General features: G+C 48.4%; 1 protein-coding gene across 1 annotated transcript in view; it reads right to left on the reverse strand.

Annotated features, from left to right (window-relative positions):
- The window catches only part of CSNK2A1 (casein kinase 2 alpha 1), a 42,634-nt gene that overhangs the window by 3,610 nt on the left and 13,934 nt on the right, over positions 1-25,090 (reverse strand). Inside the window, exons 2-11 of the mRNA XM_075011323.1 lie at positions 21,250-21,461; positions 20,316-20,427; positions 19,137-19,238; positions 18,603-18,653; positions 17,358-17,417; positions 15,612-15,695; positions 11,034-11,144; positions 9,734-9,835; positions 2,599-2,699; positions 1,738-1,886 (exon numbers count right to left, since the gene is read on the reverse strand). Coding sequence (XP_074867424.1) covers positions 1,738-1,886; positions 2,599-2,699; positions 9,734-9,835; positions 11,034-11,144; positions 15,612-15,695; positions 17,358-17,417; positions 18,603-18,653; positions 19,137-19,238; positions 20,316-20,427; positions 21,250-21,350 — 973 coding nt within the window. The 5' untranslated portion in view covers positions 21,351-21,461. The remainder of the gene's footprint in view (positions 1-1,737; positions 1,887-2,598; positions 2,700-9,733; positions 9,836-11,033; positions 11,145-15,611; positions 15,696-17,357; positions 17,418-18,602; positions 18,654-19,136; positions 19,239-20,315; positions 20,428-21,249; positions 21,462-25,090) is intronic.

The raw sequence follows: 25,090 nt of genomic DNA on the forward strand, positions 1-25,090 counted from the left end.
GTGTATGAGGGTTTCATTTGCTCACTGACACTACACTAATGCAGCACTGAATCTCAATGGGCGTGCTTCAGGCAGCTGAGAGAAATACATCCCAAGTTATTCTGGAAAGGAAGGATTAAGTGACTTGACTTGTAATAAAGCTGAACTCTGAAAGTGAGTTTAGTGGACAGGAGACCAAGATTTATCCCAAATTAAGGGATAATTTCTAAATACGAGTTGTTCAGTTTTAGAGGGTTTACAAGATTGCACCTCTCAAATTTGATACTCTCATCCGACATGATCACAGATGCTGCCAGATGAGAGAGTAGACGGCAGCTGCAGGAGCCCCAGCGGGGGTGGGAGCAGGAGTCCCAGACTCGCAGTGAAGAGTAGGAGGCTGCTGCTGCAGGGCTGGAACCGGAGCCCCCGCCTGCCCCAAGCAGGGAACTGGAGCAATAACTTGCCCCGTGGCAGCACAGGGCCGGAGCTCATGCCGGACCTGCAGCAGCATGGGGACAGGAGGCTGCTGAGAGGCAGGAATTGGAGCCCTCACCTACCTGGTTGTCATGGGGAGGCAGGTACTAGCTGGAGTCCTGTGACAGCCCCTGGGAGTCTGGGCTGTGGCTAGAGCCCCAAGGGAGTGAGCCTGGAGGCCAGTGCTTTAGCAGTCCCTGAGCACAGCCCTGCACCTTCCCTTATCTGACATAGCATGCTAGATAAGGGAGGTGCAGCCTGTATCACTTCAGATGACACTTGCTTTCTAGGTCTTTATCTTTCATAAAAAGGCTCTGTTCCATCAACTGCCTCTTTTCTTCCCAGCTGCAGACAGTGTCACACCCATGGCTGATGATAAAAGGCCCAGGGTCTTGCTTATGTAACAGCAGCACAAGGAACCACAAATGCTGCCTTCCTTGCCTGCTGCTGAGCTAGAGCTGAGAAATTTCTGAAACCATTTTGCTGCATATATTTGTTCATATCCGAATAAAAAATTCTCCAACATTTTTCCAGAAGCCTTTTTGCACTCGCTGTTCGGGAAAAGTTCTAGCACTTGAGCTTTACCATTGCCAACGCCCGTGGAAATCAATCTAACATTTTCCAAAGCAAATTGAACTGCACATTAGATTGCAAAATTTTCATTATAGACTTTGTGGGTTAATTTTAGGAGTCAATCAGGGACCAAAAGACACCATTACTATTGTTCACTAAGCAAATAATCAGATTTCATATTGTTTCCTCTGTTCACAAAATACGTACTGACCAAGAATTATTTGTGGAGGACACAAATAGGTTTGAATAAATGTGTTTGAGGATTTTGCCATAAATTTAAACAAAATATAGGCAAAAATTGAATGAGGTATTCAAGTTAAATATTTAACAGTAAAATGGGATGAGGTACTAGTCATCTGGTTTTATTAAAACATGGGAGACAGATGAGAAATCAGACATCTGTGCCGCAATTATCACAAGGCTGGCATCAAAGCAGCACCCAGAGCCTTTATTAACAAGGCAGATGTCCTGAAAGTAAAATTATACCACAACTCATCCCCTCTTGGAGTAGTCCACCACCACCTAAGCCTGGGCTTGCCATGCTGGGAAGGCACTTCCATCTACCACACTCAGAGAGACAGTCTCTCAGCTCCTATTCAAGCACTGGAAGAGAAGCAGCTCAGTTTACAGCCACTTGCCCCTCTCCACCATCACTAACCATTAGAACCAACAGCACAAAACATAGCAAAACCTAAGATGATTCACACTCACAGAAATAGGGGTGTTCCATGGCTTCTCTTGCTGTGAGTCGTGACTGGTGATCATATCGCAGCAATTTGTCCAGGAAATCCAGAGCTTCTGGGCTCACCAAGTGTTGATTTTCACTGTGAACAAAGCGCTCCCATCGCTTACGGGAGTGCCTGTAGAGGCAGGAAGGTCAAATGAAAGGAGTCTGCAATATGACTGCTGAATATGGCTTTTCCTCAGTTTCTAAACAGAGCCACCTGGTGAGCTGTGCGTCTCAAAAAGAGACGGGCACTATTCAATAGGGCACCAAATATGATCAAAAATGGTATGATAGATTATAAAGTTGAAGTACACCAAACCACCTCTGGATGACAGAGTAGTCCCCATGACTTCTTATAGCACACTGATTCAGGCTGGGACATTAACTCCCAGGCCTTAAAACCCGCACCTCCCCTCTGTAACCCCACCTCCCCAAGGTAGTTTTGGGGATTTCACCAATGAAAACTGTCACTGTTTAAAAAAAAAAAAAAATCCATCTCCTCTAAGCAGTGATTGACAAAGTCAGTGGCTACCCCATCAAATTCCTGTGAAGGAAAGTGGTAGCATTTGCCTAGCTACTAACTCCATCTGTACTTTTACTGCCTACAAGACCTCTGAGAACCTGCCAGCACTTGTCCTCAGCCACATCTGCAAGACAGGATCCTTTGCAAGGCAGCACTCCTCAGATGGAGTGGTATCAGATAAAAACCAGGTCACCTTTAAAAGCCCTGGAGCTGCTTTTTCTCCCCCCTACACGATGGTTTGTCTCTAAACACAGAGCTGCTGCCAGAGCATTAATTCACCTGCTCCGAGATTCTGGATTGATCTTAAAGCTCCTTGGCTCACCTGCCCAAGATGTCATTGAAGCGTGGATCCAGCTCAATGTTGTATTTGTCGATGTAGTCATATAGGTCTTCTGTCCCCAACACCTTCGCTATCCTCACCAACTGGTATCAAACAACAAAAGATAAACCATGGGGGGGGGGGGGGGGGGGGAGAGTGGGAGGAGGAGGAGGACGACATGATACAACCATCATGAAACTAACACAGCATCTCCCCTAGGACACTGAAATCATATTCAGAAGAGTGACCTTGTGGCTCCTACTCCCCAGACTACCTAGGATCACAAATGCTGCAACCATTCCCTCACCAATATTCAGTTCTTCTTGTCAGTTACAGGAGTCTATTAGAGGAGAGCGTGCAATATTCTAATCCAATTTGTACAGGAAGAGTCCCAAAATAGCACTTGCGTGGGAAGGCAAGATAAAAAGCCAAAGCCCCAGCACGAGCAACTGAAGGGCAATGAGCTATTTTAGAGGGCTCTGCAATGAAGGTCTGAACAAGACGTCCAACTTTAAATTAACGCATCAGTTCAGGCACCTGAATCCAGGGGAGAGAGAAGTTACTCACCGTAGTAACGATGGTTCTTCGAGATGTGTCCCCATGGGTGCTCCACGATAGGTGTCGGGCTCGCCCCGGCGCCGCAGATCAGATCTTTCCAGCAGTTTCTGCTGGACCGCACATGCGCCGGCGAGCACCGCTCCCCTGCGTGCTCCTGGCCACGTGCGCAATCTGGTCCCCGCCAGTTCCTTGACCAACCGCCTCGGATGCTCCTGAAAAACACTAAACAGAGATCCGAAGCGGGGAGGATGGGCGGGTGGTGGAGCACCCACGGGGACACATCTCGAAGAACCATTGTTACTACGGTGAGTAACTTCTCTTTCTTCCTCGAGTGTTCCCGTGGGTGCTCCACGATAGGTGACTACCCAGCAGTAACCCAAGAAAGGAGGTGGGTAATCGGGTTATGTGCAGCTTGCCCCCGAAAGGACCGCTGTCGAGAGGCCGGTATCCTCTTGGAATACCCGGTGTAGGGCATAATGCTTGGCGAAGGTGTCATAGGATGACCAGGTCGCCGCTCTGCAGATGTCTTTTAGCATGATGCCCTTGAAAAAGGCTGTTGATGCCGCCACCGCCCAGGTGGAATGAGCCCTAGGCGGGGCCAGTAAAGGAGTCTTTTGAAGTTCGTAGCACATCTTTATGCAGGACACAATGGGCTTCGAGATTCTCTGTGAAGAGAGACCCTCTCCTTTTGACCTGGGAGCGAGAGAGACTAAGAGTCTGTCCGTTTTCCGGAAGGACTTAGTTCTGTCTATGTAGAAGGCCAACGCCCTCCTCACATCCAGGAGGTGCAGGCGTGCCTCCTTGCCGGAGCTGTGAGGCTTCGGGTAAAACGAGGGTAAGACTATAGGTTCATTAAGATGGAACTCTGAAGAAACTTTCGGAACAAAGGCTGGGTGCAGCCGTAAGGTTACCGCCTCCTTTGAGAATACCATGCAGGGCGGCGTTGCCATAACTGCTGCGAGCTCACTCACCCTGCGAGCTGACGTGATTGCAAGAAGGAAGGTTGTCTTTATCGTAAGGAGACGGAGGGAAACCGTGGCTAAGGGTTCAAAGGGTGGTCCCGTTAGCGCGCTGAGCACCAGGTCCAAGCTCCACGATGGTGGAAGCGGTTTCCGAGGGGGGCACAGGTTTACCAGCCCCTTCAGGAACCTGGTAACAATAGGATAGGCAAACACCATGGGCCCTTCCTCTTCATGCCGAAAAGCCGATATAGCGGCAAGATGGACCTTCAACGAGGAGAGGGAGAGCCCTCCTCTCTTGAGGTCCAGTAAGTATTCTAGTATTACAGGTATAGGCACTTCAAGGGGAGCTAACTGCTTGGTGGAACACCATGCAGTGAATCGAGTCCATTTCTGCTTGTAGGTCTTCCTGGTGGAGATCCTTCGGCTACTTTCCAGGACTTGTTGTACTCCCTCCATACATGTACTTTCTAGGGAGCTGAGCCATGGATTAACCATGCTTGTAGGCGCAGGCCTCGGGGGTGTGGATGCACTATGGACCCCTGGGCCTGCGTGAGCAGGTCTGGCGCTACCGGAAGGGGAAGCGGTGGACGATCCGACATGCGGAGAAGCAAGGGGAACCATTGCTGTCAATCCCACATGGGGACCACTAGGATCACGCGGGCTCTCTCCCTCCTGGCTTTCTGCAGGACCTTGTGGATGAGCACCATGGGGGGGAACGCGTAAAGCAGTGGGCCCTTCCACGAAATCGCGAACGCGTCCCCCAAGGACCCCCGCCCCAGTCCTGCCCTGGAGCAGTATTGGGGGCACTTCTTGTTGTGCTGAGTGGCAAACAGGTCTATCTGGGGAAACCCCCATGCATGAAAAAAATTGGTCGTAGCAGATCGGAGCGGATCTGCCACTCGTGTGTGAGTGCGAAGTGCCTGCTCAGCTGGCCTGCCTTCACATTGTGAGTGCCTGGTAAGTACGAGGCTTTCAACGTTATATTGTTGGCGATGCACCAGTTCCACAGCCAGACTGCTTCCGCACATAAGGCACGGGATCGAGCTCCGCCTTGTCGATTTATATAAAACATGGTGGAGATATTGTCTGTATTGATCCCGACTACCTTGCCTTGTATGTGGTCTTGAAAGTGTTTGCAGGCGTTGAACACCGCTCTGAGCTCCAGTATATTTATATGCAGTGACTGTTCCGTAGGGGACCACAGTCCTTGCATCACCTTTTTGCCAATATGTGCTCCCCACCCTCTGTGGGAGGCATCGGTGGTGAGAAAAATAGAGATTTGTGGTTGGTGAAAGGGTACCCCTGTTAGCATGTTCTTGGGGTTTACCCACCATTGCAGGGATCTGCGCACCTCTGTCGTGGGCGACACCACCCTGCGGACGGTATGGGATGCCGGCTTGTAAACGCTCACCAGCCAATGTCGTAGGTTGCGCATATGCAATCTGGCGTTCTGTACCACGAATGTTGCCGCTGCCATGTGGCCGAGCAGCTGCAAACACATTAAAACCGGCACCGTGGGGCTGTATGTAATGACTTGTACCAGGGAACCGATGGCGCGAAAACAAGCGTCAGGTAGATAAATCCTTGCTGTGATAGAATTTATGCGTGCCCCTACGAACTCTATGTCCTGTGTGGGGTCGATCTTTGACTTCGCAAGGTTGATGACCAGGCCCAGCGAAGAAAACGCGTTTGCTGTTACGCGTATCATGTGTAGTACCTCCGCCTTTGAGGCCCCTTTCAGTAGGCAGTTGTCCAGATATGGGAATATAAATATCCCCTGTCTGTGCAGGTAGGCTGACACCACTGCCAGGGTCTTGGTAAAGACTCTGGGGGCCGAGGAGAGGCCGAACCTTGTATTGGAAATGCTCTTTGCCGACCATAAACCGGAGAAAATGTCTGTGAGCCGGGTGGATCGTTATATGAAGATACACATCTTGTAAGTCGAGGGCTGCAAACCAATCTCCATCGTCCAGTGCCGTGAGTATAGAGGCGACTGTGATCATCCGAAAGCGTTGTTTGCACAAGTACCGGTTGAGGCCTCGAAGATCTAAGATGGGCCTCCAGCCTCCTGTTTTCTTCTCTGTGAGGAAGTAACGTGAATAAAACCCTTTCCCCTGGAGTCGCTCCGGCACTCTTTCCACCGCCCCTATAAGCATCAGGTGGTCCACCTCGTGCTTGAGTTTCGCCTCGTGGGAGGCATCCCTGAGATGAGGCCTGGGCGGAGGTCTTGGCGGTGGGAGCGACTGAAAGGGGATCAACGTAACCCGTGGCTATGATCTCTAGTACCCACTTGTCTGTGGTGATCTTTTGCCATTGTGAGTGGAACGGTCGGAAGCGATGATGGAACATTAATTGTGGATGACATTGCGCGACGGTAGTAATAGTGCAGCCCTCGACCTGTCCGTCAAACTTGTTGCCTTTGGGCCTGCCCCGAGAATGCACGGCCTTGTTGGGAACGTCGCCTAGGAGTTCTATACTGTTGTTGCTGTTGATGCCGCCCTTAGTCGTAGCCCCGTGGGTACTGAGCACGCTGAGGTTGGTACTGGTATCGCCTTTGTTGAGGGTAACACTTTTTCTTTCTGTATGGAGGGGTATAAATACCCAGGGTTCTGAGTGTGGCTCTTGAGTCTTTATTGGAATGAAGGACCGAATCAGTTGACTCTGCAAACAACTTCTGCGTGTCGAAAGGGAGATCGACAATTTTTGCCTGCAGATCCCTCGGGATACCCGATGTCTGGAGCCAGGATTCCCTGCGCATGACCACTGCCGTAGCCGTTGAGCGTGCCGCCGTGTCCGCTACGTCCAGGGCGATCTGGAGTCCCGTCCTTGAAGCTGCATAGCCCTCTTGCACGATGGCCTTCAGCACCGGCTTCTTATCTTCTGGAAGTGAATCCATGAGAGAAGTAAGCCTGGAGTAATTGTCGAAATTGTGGTTCGCTAGATGTGCTGCATAATTAGCCACTCTCAGCAGCAGGGTGGAGGAGGAGTAGACCTTTCTGCCAAATAGCTCTAGCTTCTTGGCATCTCTATCTGTTCCCCCCGCTTTGTAGTGGGAAGTCTTCGATCTCCGCTGAGACGATTCTACCACCAGAGAATTTGGTTGTGGGTGACTAAACGGGAACTCCATGCCCTTTGCCGGGACGAAGTATTTCTTATCCGCCCTCTTGTTTACAGGTGAAGCAGAAGCCGGGGTCTGCCCTATGGTAGTAGCAGACTCCACGATTGCTTCGTCGAGCGGGATAGCGATTTTGGACGAGGCTGGAGGCCTCAGGTTTTTGAGGCGCTTGTGGTGCTTCTCCTGCACCTCTGCTGTTTGGATGCCTTGCGTGAAAGCCACCCTTTTAAACAGCTCCTGAAACTGTTTGAGGTCGTCCGGGGGGGCAACATCCCCGGGGGCCGTAGCCTCATCGGGGGAGGACAAGGAGGAACCACTAGGGTAGACCTCCCTTGAACTCTCAGGGTCCTGCTGCCGGTGCTACACCCTCTCACTGGAGGCTTGTGAGGGAAAATCTCGGGGTTCCAAATTCAGCTCCCCTTGAGACAGCTGTGTTTCCGTCCCCGTCCGTGAGTGCCCGCGGGGGTACTGGGCGGTCGAGGGGGACCTGCCCCGGGTGTATGCCTGTGGTGTCTATGCCCAGCGTGATAAGGACGACCATGGCAGCACGGGCATGGTTCCCGGGATGGAGACCTGGATCACTCTCGAGGTGCATACCCCCGATGTCTGGGGGAGCGAGATCGTCTGGATGACTGAGACAATGGTGAAACTGGTTTGTGGTAGTACTCCAGAGGGTCAAATCCCAGAAAAGGCAAGGGTGGCCCGAGCCATGGTGATGCTGGTTGGAGGAACGGAGGAGGCGGCTCTGGGCAGGCTGGGGGAGACCCATGTCTCCTGGTTGGTGTACGCAGCATAAGGGGAGGACTTGTTGAGAGCAGCCCTGCAGCCCTGTCCAAAGAAGGGCTGCGGTGCCAGGTTTTTGCTGCTGCCTTTCCCCTCCCCTGCGGGGCTGGCTCCGCCCCTCCCCGTGCCAGGGATCTCGGCCCCGCTGTCGGTGCCGCGCGGGTGGTCTCCTCCGGTGCCTGCAGGCTATGTGCCTGTTGGCCCTGCACCATTGGTGCTGCGGGGGTCTGTGCCGCTTGCGGCGGTGCCGCCGGTTCCGGCGCTTGCCTGGCCGCCGCTCTGAATGTGCGGGCCGGCTGCTTAGTAATCGGAGGCTCAGCCTCTGCCACGTGCGCTGCTGCTTGCTTGTGACTGCGGCTGGGGGCTGTGTGCTACGCCCGTCCTGCTCGCTGTGACTGCCGGCAGGGATCGGGCTGGAGAGAGCTTCCTCCGTTTCTGCACCGAGGGGGTGAGGGACACTGCCTTCCTTTTATGGAGCCCTGTGGGTCCCTCCAGTTGAGGCCTCTCCGGCACGTCTGGCTGGAGGACCTTATCAAACAGCAGCATTTTCAGCCGCATTTCTCTATCCTTTCTGGCTCTGGCCGTGAGCTTTGCACAGAAGGAGCATTTCTGGGTGACGTGTGATTCCCCCAGGCACCTAATACATTGACTGTGCCCATCAGAGACTGGCATAGCTTCGCAGCACGACTCACACTTCTTGAATCCTGAAGAGGACATTGTGGTGAGTCTTTGAGCTGTTAATAGGGTACTTGGCACCTTCTCTGTGCCTGTTCCCCTCTCACGGACTCCAGCCTGCTGCAGCAGGAGGCCTACTGGCCTTCACGTCCCCAGGTTGCCTCCGCTCCTCCTTCTCGTTATTAAGACTTTCTACTTATAAATTTTTTTTTTTTTTTTTTTTTTTTTTTTTTTTTTTTTATTTACAATAAAGAAACAATTTAACTAAGAACTCTGAAAAGAAACTCTAAAACTCTGAAAAACTCTAAATACGCTGACTCTGGCCGCAGCCTGAGCAGATTCCGTCTGCAGCCGATGGCTGTTAAGAAGGAACTGGTGGGGACCGGATTGCGCACATGGCCGGGAGTGCGCAGGGGAGCGGTGCGCCCCAGTGCATGTGCGGTCGGGCAGAAACTGCTGGAAAGATCCGATTTGCGGCACCGGGGCGAGCCCGACACCTATCGTGGAGCACCCACGGGGACACTCGAGGAAGAACTGTGGGTTAATTAAAGGCTTAATTTTAGACATGTCCCATTTGAAAGCTTTGGTCCAAGGTCTTAGAACCTACACGATTCTAGTGCATAAGTGCCCAAAGGGGATAAATAAGGAAGCTGATGTGAAGTCAGTCATTTTATTGAATAGGGGAAACAATGCAAATACTGGGGAAGTCTAAGAGCAGAAGTGAAGACATCTATCAGGAAGGACTTTTCATATATGTGACTGGCTCTGTCGTTTTTATGAAACTCTGTCCCTTAGGCTAAACGTAACCATTGCTCTTGATGAGAGCAAATATCTTCAGGTAAACCTGCTGAGACAGGCCTCACGTGATGTACAATTCCTTCCAGCCAAATGTTTCTATTTAGTTAGAACGTGTTGCACACAGAACAACACTAAATGTGGTTTCAGACTGAGAAAAAGTGACAAATGCTAATTATTCAGCATCTTGTGGTAGTTGGAAATACAAAACCAAAACGTGGACCATGGGATCTGCACCTCCCAAACTCACCTGATCGTAATTGTCGTGGCCATGGAAAAATGGCTCCTTTCGGAAGATCATACTAGCCAACATGCAACCCAAGCTCCACATATCCAGACTATAGTCATACATCTGGAAAAAGCAAAGGCACGATTCACTCCTTCTGGCAAGCTAACTTCTTAAGTGACTCCAATGTTAAAGAAAGTGATCTATAGGTCAGATTATGTTAGGAATAAAGAAAGAAACATGTTCAAACGACACAATCCCTCTTTGGTTTGAAAATTCCAGTTGCTCAAATGGGACTCGGGGAACTTAAAAGAATAGCAGCAGATATCCTTAGCTCCATCTTTCTGTCTTGATGGAACTGCAGCTCTCATACACTTTATTACACTCACTGGAAGCAGATATAATGGAACCGATCAATTGGTAGTACATTTGAGTCACCAGAGAAGCCATGAAGGACATGCAAAAAAGAATAGAAACCTCCCCTCTAAGAAAAATATGCTGGTGAGAAGTTGGTTTGGCTCTGAAGCCAGAACAGAATCTGGGATGCTAGGCCCCTGGATCATTTTGATCCCCAGCACATGGTTTGTGACACTCCACACTGGGAACAGCATGTAGTTCAACTGAACTACAGCAATAACCTGTCTTAAAGATTTGTAATGGCTTTCAATAATTTATGCCATACATTTAGTTGTCCTGAGTGTAAACATGAGTCCAGTTGAATTCTTTGTATGCTCTTTGTAGGGTAAAAAGTCCCAATGTGTATCATGGTTTATGTTAAGACCCCTTTCCCATCAGGCCCAAAATTTCATAGTCTAGTATCAGGCCTCACTAAACATGATTCATAAGTGCAGTTAGTGTTAGTGAGAACCTATTAGTGAGAACTTCCCACTCTCACTAATAGCATTGTGAGCCATTATGCATGTTATGAGATAGAAAGGCCTCACACCAGACTATAAAATTTAGGAATAATGAGAAGAAACAGGTCTTAACAGAAACCATAACATACATTAGGAATTTTCATCCTGCACTCTTCCTTAGAGCAAGACCGGTCCCCTTATCTTCCCTTGCTTCCGAAATCAAGGAAGCAAGCCTGTAAGTTTTTTGGATTTTTTTTCTAGAGACTTAGAAGCATTTGTACCTGCAGACTACTGGTGCTCAATACCCTCTGCTGCTTTTTTTTTTCCCCCTACACTGGAGGACAGACCCTCCATGAGTCTTGTTGCCAGATGTTCCATTTCTTTAGTTTCCTAACCTGGTATGGTCCTGGGGTTTTACACAAACCAAAGTGAGCATCTTTGGCCTGAACCTCACTTGTGATTCTTACCTGATAATCTACAAGGAGTTCGGGTCCTTTGAAGTATCGGGAAGCCACTCTGACATTGTACTCCTGGCCAGGATGATAGAATTCAGCCAGACCCCAGTCTATTAGCCTGAGCTACAAATGGAAGAGGAAGAGGTGAAAAGGCCTGCTTGGGGTCTTGCTTCTCCAATGACTTTACACACCATGTCTCAGAAAACTGTAATTTTAGTGAAACTGTGACATTTTAGTGAATATTGGAGCCTTTTAATTGGCTAGAAGTGAGATCACGAACACTTGCGCTGATTCTTGATAGAGGATTAGTTTAAACCTGACACTGCTACCCCCTCTATCTTTGGATTAGAAATACTAAATCAGCACCTCCCCACTACCCCCTGCACACACTTGAGAGCATTTGAGCAAGCTTTTCGCTTGCAAGATAAGACAGCTTCCTGTCCTGTAACTGGTGTTCTTCAAGATGTGTTGCTCACGTCCTTTCCAAGTTGGGTGGGCGCAGGCGCATGCCCAGTCGCCATAGGGTCGGTGAGGTGACCCCTGGAGTGGCACCAATATGGAGACCAATATATGCACAGCCCGGCCCCCTCACCCACTCAGCTCCTTATTGCTGGCTACTCCTACAGTGGGGAAGGCGGGAGGGTTTTGGAATGGACACAAGGAACACATCTTGAAGAACATCGGTTACGGAACAGGGAACTGTCTTTTTTTTTTGCATGATTGCTCAGGTCCATTCCAAGTTGGGCGAATACAAGCCAGTGCCTAGGAGGTGGGGTCAGAGCCCCAAGCAGACTGCAGGACAGCCCTGCATACCACAGCGTCTTCCCGTGCCTGCTGTGTCAAAGCGTAATGTGCTGTAAATGTATGAATTGAGGCCCACGTGGCCGCCCTACAGATATCATGAATAGGTACCTGCACCAAATATACCATAGACACCTGCGCTCTCATGGAGCGTGCCCTAACCAGCAGGGGAGGAGCCCCCCCCGGCCCATGAGCTTGTAATACTCCTTGATGCATCACTATCCAGGAGGAAATCCACTGGGAGGAGACCAGAAGGCCATTCATCCTATCAGCAACTGCCACAAAGAGTTGTTGCATTCTCCTAAAGGGCCTAGTCCTGTCCATATAGAAGACCAGCGCCCTTCTCGTGTCCAACGTATGTAAGCATTGCTTCCTTGGGGAGGCAGGGGGTTTTGTGCAAAAAACCAGTAGGGAAATGTCTCAGTTAACATGAAATGAGGAGACCACCCAAGGTAAAAAAGCAGGGTGCGGTCTCAGCTTAACCTTATCCTTGTGAAACACTGTGTACAAGGGGTCCACTGAAAGTGCCCTCAACTTAGATACCCTCCTTGCTGAGGTGACTGCCACCAAAAATGCTGGTTTTCAACTGAAAGAGCAGGGAGCAGGCAGCCAGGGATTCAAAGGGGGCCCCCCATAAGCTTGGCTAACACCAAATTAAGATCCCACGGGGACAGTGGTGCCCGAATCTGGGACTTGATTCTTTCTGAAGATTTCAGAAACCTTTTGACTATGGGGTCTGAGAACATAGAAGTCTTTCCATGACCTGGGTGAAAGGCTGAGATAGCAGCTAAGTGCACCCCGATAGCCCTCTGCCAGACACCCACACTGAGAACCTTTTGCACTTAATAAATCTCCCTCGTGGAGGGTTTTCTACTATTTAACCATACTTCCTTTATCCAAACAGGCCAGCTCCCGGTCTCTCAGCCACAGAGTATCCACGCTCTGAGGTGCAACGATTGGAGATTGAGATGTTGGTCTCCCCTCTTGCTGCATCAGCAGCTCTGGCCAGATTGGCAACGTCATCGGTTTGTGGACCAAGAGGTTCAGGAGGTTCGGGCACCAGTGCTGACGGGCCTATGCCTGTGCCACCAAAATGATCAATGCTCCTGAGTTGGTCTGCCAGTGAATTGTGCACACCTCGCAGGTAAAGGGCCTGCAGCATGCAGAAGTCCCAGAGCATCATGACCTTGTGACACAGGGGAGAGGAGTGTGCATCCCCATTTGTTGGTATAGTACCTTGCTGTTGTGTTGTCTGTACTGATTGACCCGCAATATCCCATCAGATTGGCCTTGAAAGTCACACATGCTAGTCTGACGGCCCTGAACTCCCTCACATTTACATGGAGCTGAAGGTCTGACACACTCCAAAGAGCCTGGGTTCGTAGTTGACCCAGGTGCGCTCCCCACCCCTGGTCTGAAGCATCCATTACAAGGCAAAGTGATGGCTGCTGAGGGCTGCAAAGGGGACTCCTGTGAGGATGGCCCCCTCATCCAATCACCAGTGCAGGGCCGACAAAGTCCATGTCGGCACCGTAACCAAGTCTAAACTGTCTCTTACAGGGTGATACACTGATGACAGCCACAGCTGTAGAGGGGCATCCTTAACCTGGTGCGCTTATCACAAAGTTGCATGCTGCCATGTGACCCAGCAAATGCAGGCAGCACCTGGCTGTTGTGGTGGAAACTGCCAGAATGTCTCAGATGATGGCCCCCACGGACATGAACCTGTTGTCCAGCAGGAATGCCCAGGCACAACTGGCATCCAGCCCTGCCCCTGCTGATGTCATGCGCGCCAGGGACGGTGCTGGTGCCAGCATACAGGGCACCGAATATGGTGTCAGTGCCGGTGTCAACGTGAGCACAGGGGTTGGCACCGGTGTCACGTCCACGAGCCCCAACTGTTCCATTTCAGTCCTACAGTGCCTGTCCTCCATAGATGGAGAAGGACCCAGCACCGTCATCTGCAGGAGTCCTTGTACCGCCTGAAACGCCTCCGGCACTGAGGGCAAGTCCAGTGCCTGCAGGCTCTCACTCTGCACCGGCTTCAACGGATCCGCCTCCTGCCCTTTGGCAGTGTGCGCCAGAGCCCTGGAGTTGAGGCCGCACCGCTTCTTCAGGAAGTGATGCCTCTCGTGCCTCCTCCTCTTCATCCGCACCGGAGATTGACTCTTACGGGGCTGAGAAGGGGATGGTGCCTGCACCTGCTCTCGGTGCGTGGAGTTCTTCGGCAGCACTGTGGTTGACAGCACAGGTGCACTTTGCACCGAAGAGGCTCCACGCCTGGTGGAGACTCTTGTGGCTTAAGAGCCACCTCCATTAAGAGGACTAAGGCGTTGGGCCCTACCTTTCAAAGTTCTGGGCTTAAAGGCCTTACAAATCAGACAGTGATCACGCAAGTGTCCATCCCCCAAGCAAATCAAACAGGCTGAATGCGGGGGGGTCACTTTTGGGCATACGTTTTCCACATTTTGAACAAGACTTAAAGCCTGGGGAGCCAGGCATTCCCCAGCAGTGAGGGGGACAGAAAGCCCCGCCTCAGCTATTAGTTACAACACTAATTATCAAGTACTGAAACTATTTACACTTCAAGAACTATTTGCACTACAACAGGCCACTAGCTAAAGAGCTGAGCAGAGAAAGCAAGAGCTCCAATGACGGGCAGCAGGATGGGAAGGAAAGAGCAGCAGCAGCGGGGTGGGGGGGGAATATATTGGTCGTCATATCAGCTTCAGGTGACTGGGAATGGACATGAGCAATCATTTGAAGAACTAATGGAGTAGGAAGGAACCATTTCTTAGCACAAGATGCTTTTTGTCTGGGTTAAGACCAGGGCTGGGCAAAATACAATCTGCAGGCTGGATATGGCCCATCAAGCCATCAGATCCAGTGCACGAGAGCCTCTGCTGGCTACCTGCCCGTCCTGCCGCTAACCGGCACTCACAACAGCTGGCTGCAGAGCCACCTGTACATCTGTAAATGCTGAGAGCCTGCAGGAGGATGACAGAGGCATCTTACACTGCCCCCCACCCCCAATGGCTCACACTGGTCTCTCCTTCAGGTCACACCACTGTTCCAGACCTTGCACACCAACCCCCTAACCCTGGTCACAACCCAAATCCTTGCACTCTCATCCTCACCACTCTCTCCTAGACCCTGCACCCCTCGCTACAGCCTTCCTCCAGGTCAGAGTCATTGCCTTCATCCAAACTCCCTCCCAGACCCCACACCCCAAGCCCCCTTCTGCACCCAACCTCCACCCCTGACTCCGCACCTCCTCCATTAATATCATGGAACACAGCAGCCTTGACCACTTACTGAATTCTTGGAGTGCCCCCCCACCATAAAAAATTATGCCCACCCTTAGTTAAGAGAGCGGGGGCATCTCATAAAAGAGCAGCTGTTGAGAGGGGAAGGAATCACATTACAATCACTAGCACAGATGGACTTGCAAGTGAAAGCAGTGACCACATTCCAGCTTCACACAGGCATCAGCCCTGAGCACAAGGATACAACCACCCCAGCTACACATGCTACAGCATGAACTATACAGGAGGGTGGCCAGCTGTGAGCAACGGCTGTCACTTAAACAGAGATGATTCTGTATACAGTTCAGCTAAAGCTGTTTAGATTAGGGCAGGTCACAGATTTTCATTTTCAGTGTGTTCCCATGATGGAAAGAAAAGATGCCACGCTGAGCCTGGATCTCTTGCAGCACCACACCAATGGCACAATGGAAGTACTGGAGATGTGAAGAAAAAAGTGAAACCCACCTCACATTCTGTTCCTTACCTTTCTATGCTCATGGTCAATCATGACGTTGTGCGGTTTGACATCTCTGTGCATGATTCCCATGCTATGGCAGTAATCCAAAGCCTGTGTACAACCCAGAGGAAAGGAAGAAGTTGGTCAGTACAGGTGATCACTTCTTTTTTGTACCCACTCTGACCAAAGCAGGGGTCATGATAGAACCATACCAATCTGTGTTCCTTGAGATGCACAGGAAAGGAGGAACATGCATGAGGAGGGAGTTCACAAATAGGTAACTGCCCTACCCGAGGACAGATTTATAAGCCAAACATTTGTAAAGTTAATACAGATTGAACCTCACTCGTCTGGCACCTTTGGGACCTGACCAGTGCTGAACCAGAGAATTTGTCAAACAACAGAAGGTCAATATTATCTAGCAGCATCACCAACGCTTCCATGGCTTACTGGGCTCTTACAAGAAATTTAGGAGTAAATTAGAGCTAACTAAGAGTACAGAACATCAAAAGCCAGAACTGGTGGCTGTAAGCTAACTTTATGAGACCATGGAAAGCTTGGCCACACCCATGATAAATGGACTAAAATCACGCTGTACGACGGCTGTTGCTGGACCAGAGAGTTTCAACCCGTACTGGTTACGGGAATAATGTTCGATATACAGCTTTCTTGAAACCCAGCAGATGGGCAAGTGTTTTCACACATACCCCAACTTCACCACACAGCAGACCAGACTATTTTTCAAGGTCTGTTCAAATCAGACACCTACTAAAATCTCTCAGGGGGGTAGCCGTGTTAGTCTGTAGCGTCACAAAAAACCAAACAGTCCTGTAGCACCTGAGAGACTATTTTATTTCCTAAGAAATAAAACTGTTAAATGTGTTAGTCCCTAAGGTGCTACAGAGCTACTAAGAAGAAAACCTCCACAACTTGCCACCTTTCAATACCTTTTCCCCAATAATGGATATAGACCTACCTCACAGAGCTGGAAGGGATGTTCAGAGGTCATTGAGTCCAGCCCCCTGCTGTCACAGCAGGACCTATTACCATCTGACTTTTTTTTTTTTTTTTGAAAAACATCTATTTGCCCTGGGTCCCTAAGTGGCCCGCTCAAAGACTGAACTCACAACCCTGGGTTTAGCAGGCCAATGCTCAAACCACTGAGCTATCCCCTGCCCTCCCCACAGAAGTAGGCCCAGCTATTTCTGGGCAGAGCACTGTTTCTAGCTTTAACACAGTTGCCTTCTAATAGCAGCAGCAGCAGCATTTCAATAATGCCTATAGAAGCAGAGCTATGAGGCACCTTCGACCAAACAGGTCTAGCTTCCTTCAAACTCTGATAAAAGGGGAAATGGGAACTTTTGCATATGGGAAAATATGCAAATGGGAACATATACATAAGAAAGGGGATTTTTTGCTGTGGACGTGCTCAGTTCACAGGCTACACTGAAGCAGGAAGCCTGCACATAACAGTTGTCAGTCCAAGTTTTCTCTTTTCATGGGCTGTACACACACATCTGATTAAGTATTTCTAATTGTTTCAATATACCCAAAAATTCAAAGACAGCAAATCCGCTATCCCCTGCAGGCCAGCTCCTGTAAACTTGACAGCAGCCCTCACACTTCTGGCATTCAGAACCCCGATCCTTCTCCCATCTGTCTTTGTCTTCCACCACTGACTAGTCACACCAACCACAGTAGGACTGCAGCAAGGGGGCAAATCCCAGATCTGTACAAAACTGATAATCAACGAACTAGAGAATATCCACTTACCTTCAAAATCTCATACATGTAGAACCTAATATCATAGTCCGTTAATGTCTGATACAATTGCTGTGGAAGACAGAGATATTACTTCAGTTTGAGAACACAGCAGGAAATCAATCCATGCCAATACAGAACAAAAAAAACCAGGTGCCCTGCAGCTACGTCTCTCCAGCTGCATTCAAAGTGGTAGCAAAATCTACCAGCCATTCAGCACTTTCTCCCTTCTTCCCACAATTCTGTTGTATCATTCATCTCTAGCTGAGGCCAATTTTCTTTCAATATACTAACTGCACTTTCAAGGAGTCCAGTTCTGATTCAATTTCCTACAGACATCCTCAGCCCTCCAATGCAGTGTCATGAGAAGCAATGGCCTACAGGCTGGCTCACAGAGGCTGAAGATTTCTGCAAAATCGAGGCAACTATTCCAGATGGTGTTAGCAAAAGAGTGGCTGTAATGGGTAAGAACAATTGTCCACCTGGCCCAGTATCTTGTCTTCCAAGAGTGGCCAATGCTAAATGCATCAGGGGGAATGAACAGTCCATGGCAATTATTGACTGGGCCGTCCAGCTTCTGTCAGAGGTTTAGGGACACCTAGAGCATAAATTTCATCACTGACCATCTTGGTGAGTAGCCACTAATGGACCTATCCTCCATGAATCTAATTCTTTTTGGAGCCCAGTTATCTTGTGGCCTTCATACAGGCCCGAAACAATGAGTTCCATGGGATAACAGTGCATTATTAAAGCTTATTAATGTTTTTTCAGTGACCCTTGGTTCTTGGGTTATATGAAGGGGAAAATAACTCCAGAGATAGGTCAAAGGAGGTATAAGACAGCAGCACTTCTCCCCAGAACCAGGCATTTTTACATTTTCAAATTAGGGAAGCAATCAGGGCAGGAACTTTTATACTGGGAGTAAAAACCAAACTACTGCTGTTGAACCTGAGCCTGAATGCAAACTGCACAAATGTTGGTGAAATGCACATGAAGCATTTAATAGAATGAGACTTGTGATCAGGATCCCTGTGTTCTGTTATCAGTTCTACTATTGGGTCATTATGAATGGCTAATTACAAACTTCTGACTCACGATTAAATAATTTTTATGTCAGGATAACATGTCAAAAGGAAACAGCAACTGAATTACCTCTCCGAGACCCAGGTACCAACCCCTATACATAAATAAAAGGTAAGGGTGGTGGGTTTTCAAATGGAAAAGAACACAATTACAAGCAGATGTCCCAAACTGTACCTTAAAGTCTGTGTTGTTTACATGTTCAAAAACCAAAGCAGGGGTCCGGGACTAGGAAGAGATAAAGTAATATTTAGCTATGCTGGACCTGTGATAAGAAATCTTTGTATACAGAAGATGACCAGATTCATTCATATCTATGATTCCTCCCTCCTTGGATAATTTATATGGTTCAGTTGTTTTCCCACATTCACACAGATACGGCAGAGCTGAAACCATCACTAACTGGCATTGGCCGTGTGTTTACAGAATGAATCCACAAATTTCAATTCGACCTTTAGTTTAGAAGGGCTTGGTTTAACACTGGCATAGCTACGCCTCTCAGTGGTGTGAAAAATCTACCCCCAAGAGATACAGCTTTGCCAATCTCAACTCACTTGGGGATGGCAGAATTCTTTAAACATAGCTACAGCCTCTTACGGATGTGAATTAACTACAGCAACAGGAGAACCCTGCCTGTGGCTGCAGTGAGTGTCTACACTGAAGCACTGCGGAAAACAGAGGGAGGACAGGCCCTAAGCCATTTATACTCACCACAGGGTCTTTTACTATATCTGCAAGGGTGATTATATTGGGACCACCTCGCAAGTTCTCCAAGATCTTGATTTCACGCTTGATTTTCTTCTTTTTTACTGGCTGAAATAAAAACTCGAAGCATTAGTAAAATAAAACATTCCAGTGAGCAAGACTAATGGAAAAACTGGAGCGTAGCATCTGCCTCTCCTAAAAGTAGCTGTCAGCGCCCTGATAAAATTAGGTTAAAGAGCTAAATTTTCCAGTTTCATTATCTAATTTTGCACATAGTTGCAACAGCGCACCATCTCTCTTTCCACTCTGTCCTACAACCACCTAGTGAGAACTACAGCTAGTCACTTATTACCTGAAAGGTGGTATCAGGATCATGTTGTGTTTTTGGCTACCTGTCTGAGGAGACAACTGGAAAGGAGAAGTTAGGTGCCCAGCAAGTACTGAATGGAACACTAGCAAAACAGCTACTTTGAAAACAATGGATTATAACAGTTCACCAGTTAAGGCTGTAAGAGGTATGTTCCATTGCTAACCTTTCATTAGCCAGAGACAACACGCCAGGATCTTTAGCAGTTAGCAATTGAGAACCTACCTCTTAAATTTGCACTTCAGTTGTAAATCTTAACTATAGACAATTTGTAGAGCAGAAAGCAGTGCTCCGAAGTAATAAAACTTAGCTAATTATCAGCCTTAAAGAGGAACAACTCCAGGCTGACCTTTGGGTGTTTCACTTCTGTTCCACAGGGGAAAAACAGCCAGAGTGCTCCAGGCTTCATACAGGGCCAGAGAATTTTCTAATCATTCCTTTGGCCTCAACAGCTCAGCTGTAAGAGTGGCTGTCTGGCGTACTAGCATTGATCTTGAAGAAATCCTAGTTTCCTAACGCAGTAGGGAGAAAACCCTGGCAGCACACAGAGACAGAAGGATGGACAGGCACAGAAGGCTGTTTCAAGCAGAGGCTTTCTAAAGACAGATTTAACATAGTACACAAGCATGGGGCTTGCATGGATTGATAGCAAGTTGTGGTGAGTTACAGGAAATTCAAAGAGGTTCCAAGTGCCACAGAGTGAGATTTCCCATAACAGAATTACTTCAGGAGACTCAAGTGTTTATTCCAAGCCCTGCACTTTATATCCACCTAACCCCAGGGCCAGGTTTCCACCTTCCACATGATCCCTTGCTCACCTTGAGGATTTTAACAACTACTTTTTCATTGTTTGTGATGTTGATGGCTTCAAACACTTCGCTGTATTTGCCCCGGCCTAATTTCCGAACAAGCTGGTAGTCATCTTGATTTCTGTGAACAGAGAAAGGCACAGAGTTCCCGAAGAGCTCAGTCAGTCCCTTTTCATTTACGAAATTGTTCCTCTACAAACACCATCTTGCCTTCTGTATAAGGAAGGTAGACTCACTGATCGACCTTCTCTTCCTACAATAAAAGATCAAGGACTGGTAGAGAAATGTGGAACTTTGCCTTTCCATGTCAGTACAAATTCAACCCTGACAAGCAGTGACCAGAGTAGCTGCCATCTGATAACTGCCTATTTGTAATGACCTGGTCTGTGAACACCACCTTCATGGTTGGTGTGAGGTCAAGGACTGAAGGGACCATGTAGACAGCTATCCCCATTGGCAGAAGTGGCCCTTCCTGTTCAGGGGTGAAGCACATTGGGAGAGGAAGCTTTTCATTGTCATTGCCCGTTTTGCAACTTTCCTTGGAGAGAGGACTTATTTTCTGGGATGTCAGAAGAACCAAGTTACTTGAACTGATCTGTTTCTCCTCAAGCAAGTGAGAAAACAAGCCTGTACTCAATTACTTCCAAGGGTGGAGGGCTGGGAAAAATGATGCCTTTCAACTGAGATCACACCAATACAGGAAGGACTTACACAGCCCAAAATGTTGCTATATAAGAGCAGCAATGCTGTCTGAATCTTGGGAGGCTTTAACTACAAGCTCAGTTCAACGTTTCATTCGTTTGAATGAAATATACAGAATTTCTCCAAACCCTTGTAGAAGGTAGAACAATGAGACAGTTATAAAGGGATACAGAGACTGTTAGCCAGATCCACAAGGATCAATCCCGGCCTGGCACAGTCAATACAAAGTACAGGCACTTACCCCCATTCGACAACATGTGACTCATAGTCCCAGTATTCTCGGGGTCTGTGTGTGTTTACATCAGTGTAAACTCGGGCCCTGCTTGGCACGGGTCCTGACATGTCGGACAGTTTGCTGGGTGGAGTTATATTAGATGTTTAGAGTTGTCGTAGCCTCCGATCTCAAAGCCAGACACAGGGCGCAGGCCTGGGGTGGGCCTTTGGTTTTTCCAACTATAGGAAAAATGAACAAAGGTTAAAAATCTCTAGGTAATATAAAAATGTTTAAGTTTAATCATAAAAACCTTTTCAGCAGAACTAGAAATTGGCCATGGGCATGAAAACGTTCCTTAGGGCCTGAAAAGCCTATTTGCCTGCTCCCCTAGAGTTCGTATGCCTTCCCACTTATCTACCAGTTCTGGCAGAGGCAAAATTCCACTGTTTCTGACTTTCATGGTTACAAATGGGAATCAATGCAGCGTGGTCCGAACCAGCAGTTTGCGTGGGATGGGAGTGAGGAGGAAGAACAGAGAGAGAATTTAGAAATGCAAGGCCTTTAAGGCAGGAGTGGGAAACCCACAGCCTGGGAGGTGAGAGACTCAAACCCTGCCTCCCCCGGCAGGGACGCAAACTGGCTCTCCAGCCACATGGGGGGCACCTTGGCTAGAATGCTAGTGCCAGCTAGCTCAAGCTGCTGTGGGGGTTGGGGGACCACCCTGAACCTCATGGTACTAATTCATACAAGCTGTAGCCAGATCCAGCCCGAGAGCTCTGCTTGGAAGAGGGGAAGCAGCTCCTCAGCCACAGGGAAGCACTCTGGATGTGCCCAACTCTGTCACTCCCATTGGCTGAATCACGGGCCAATGGCAGAGGCATTGGCAGTGATGGTGGGGGCACTTTGCTGAAGCATGCAGAGCCATTTTGAGCGAAGTGTATTCCTCTGGCACCCCCAAATCCCAAAGCAGCACCAGGTAGGCCCACATCTCCTGGGCAGACCTCCCACCCAGAAACCTTTCCGCTCTCCCTGACCCCCACCACTGGTCCTGCACCCTCCCTTCCACACAGATCCCACACCCCAGCCTACTCCTGCATATTCGCTTGCACCCAGAACCCACACCCCAGCCCACTTGTGCCCTCCACCTGCTGCCCAGATCCCATACCCTCACCCCAGCAGCCCCCTCCTATGCACCAAACCCCTTATTTTAGGTCCCACCTCAGAGCTTAGGGGAACCCCCACAAAATCTACCAGCCCCGTTCTCGTAAGCTCTGGGGGAGAGCTTGAGGATAGTGAGGCAAATGTCTCTTATTTTTGCTTTTCAGCTGGGGGGCGGGGGGCCACACCTATGATGGTATTCTTCTCACTTGCATGTGGCCGTTGAGCGATTTTTCCCTGAGTCAACGGCCCCAACCTGAATAAGGTTCCCCACCCCTGCTTTAAGTGTCTAGAAACACTTTCTTGCTTTGGCCACTGACAATGGCCCAAGAGACTGGTACGCAGAACACAGATCCTTAAAGAGGTCTTCTATGTATGGGACATTTCAAAGTGGTAAGAGGTAAACCCGGCATATGTGTAGTAAATGGTGCCTTGGCTCATCCCAGCTATTGAAAGTACAAGCACACTACCTAGAGTGGACAACCCTTGCCCAAACAGATCCTTTCTCCCTACCCTAATTTAAAATACTTTGCTACTGATTTTTCCCCATCCAACAAACTCAAGTCTGCAAAAGGCAAAAGTCTCAGAACATCAAGGCCTGGTCTATACTAGGCAACAATGTCAAACTAAGGAATGCAATTCCAGCTCCGGTAATAGTGTAGGTGGATCAATGTACCTTAGTTCAAGTTCTCACAGAGTCAATGCTAAGGGGAGGAGAGGAAAGTGTCAAAGGGAGAATTTCCCCCCTTGACTCTCCCCTACTGTTCTCTCTCCAGTGGCATATGGAAGTTGACAAGAGCATGATCAACAGCTGATTTAGTGCGTCTTTCTCAGACCTGCAAAATCAACTCCCAGGAGATCGATTTCTGCAGTGTCAATGTCCTGGTAGGTGTAGAGAAGGCCCAAGACACACATTTCACTGATTGTTCACAGTTTTATACCATCTAGAGTGAGAGCTCCTCCGGGCAGAGACTGTGGTTCTCTTACCCCTCAAACATCTAGAACATTGTGAAGGCAATATCAATGAACAAAAATATTGATGCTTAGCATCTCAGCCAACAATCCTGCAGTAAAACAAATCCTTTTCTACTGCTGCCCAGCGCTTGTCATCTGTAATTTACTACTACTCATCCACTGAGAAACAGACAAATCCAAGCATTTTATCTCAGCTAACAAACAGGAGCTGTGCTTTTACTACCACATATATCCATTTTGTGGATTGGAAAGAATCACTGCCCAAGTCTCTGCTGTGGCTTCCCCATGCCAGTTAAGGATTTAGCTAGTAGCTACGTAATTCTCTCCCATTACATATTTAGATAAAGATTAGTCACCTCCATAAGACTTCCCACAAATTATGTTTAAAAAACCCTATGAGATTTGCTTCAAGAAAAGGATCCTTCCATATCTAAGCAGGATAGTTTCTACGGATCACAACACTGTGAGAAGGCTTGCATCAATCAAATAACCAGACTTTTTAATATTATATTCTTACTCTCTCAAGAAAAGCTTAGTAGATTCAGAACCTCAAATGCAACCTAACAGCAACAAAAGTTACTGAAGTCAAGCCAACGCTCCTTTGAGGATTTCTTCTATTTTGTCCTGTAATTTTTTTTCAGCTTCCTCATGTTTTAAGCTTGAGACCCTCCTCCACATATTTATATTCTTCTGCACAGATGTCCCATTACATAGTCCCAACAAGGACACCCTCTACACACCAAAGCCAGCTTTGACACATTAGCTTAAGCTCAAATGGGACAGTAACAGCAGCCCTCATCCTCAAGAGCCCAGCATATAGTCTATGGAGTTTGACTATACACCAAAGTTGCACTGCTTTAGCTGTATCGGTATAGTTAAAGCAGGACATCTCCAGTGTATATGCTGTTATATCAGTACACAGTTACTTATACTAATGGAGCTATTGCCCCATATGGAAAAAGGACACTTTCATACTGATGAAAACTGTGGCTATAGTAAGGCCTAGTCTACACTACATTCCTCAGACGATTTAAGCCAGGGCAGTGCAAAGTGGAGGGCAGGCCCCTTTGGGGGAGCAGGAATTTTCCTAAGTGCGGGGGTACAGCACAATCATCTGCCAGTCTCAGGCTCATCCACCTCATTAAAAAGGTTGAAATGTTAGTTTTTATGTATGTGTATTCACACATATACCGATTAATCAAATTTTTATATTCTACATGCTTATTTTCTTATATGCCAAAAGGTTGGGTTTTTTTGTATAAAGATAACCAACATTTCTGCTGCTTTGGATTATGCTAGAGAGGTTAGGGAGAGGGGCTGCTAACTGTACAGAGGAAAAATGGGCCCACTGTAAAAAGTTTGCTGACCTTGATCTAAGCTATTCAACTTCAGGTACATAAGCCGTAGATATACTTACTGCAGTATCTTCCATGTGGTAAGGTCGGTGGGAGCTACTCTCCCATCAACTCTGGCTACTCCTCTCGACTGGTGGAGTACCAGAGTTGATGGCAGAACACTCAGAGGTTGATTTACCATGTCTAAACAGATGCAATAAATCGAATGCCAGTGGATTGAACGCTGCCAGCATATAGTGAAGAACAGTTGCTGAGTATTGTGTCGGTAAAACAGCCGCACCTAGCTGACAGTTATTTCAGTATAACAAGTGCATAGACATGTCCTCAGTAGCACTGTGAGCCATTGGGGCAGTAAGCAAACTTTGTGGGACTGTGGGAAA

This window comes from Carettochelys insculpta, chromosome 17 (genome assembly GCF_033958435.1).
Source record: "Carettochelys insculpta isolate YL-2023 chromosome 17, ASM3395843v1, whole genome shotgun sequence".
NCBI classification, from domain to species: Eukaryota; Metazoa; Chordata; order Testudines; family Carettochelyidae; genus Carettochelys; species Carettochelys insculpta.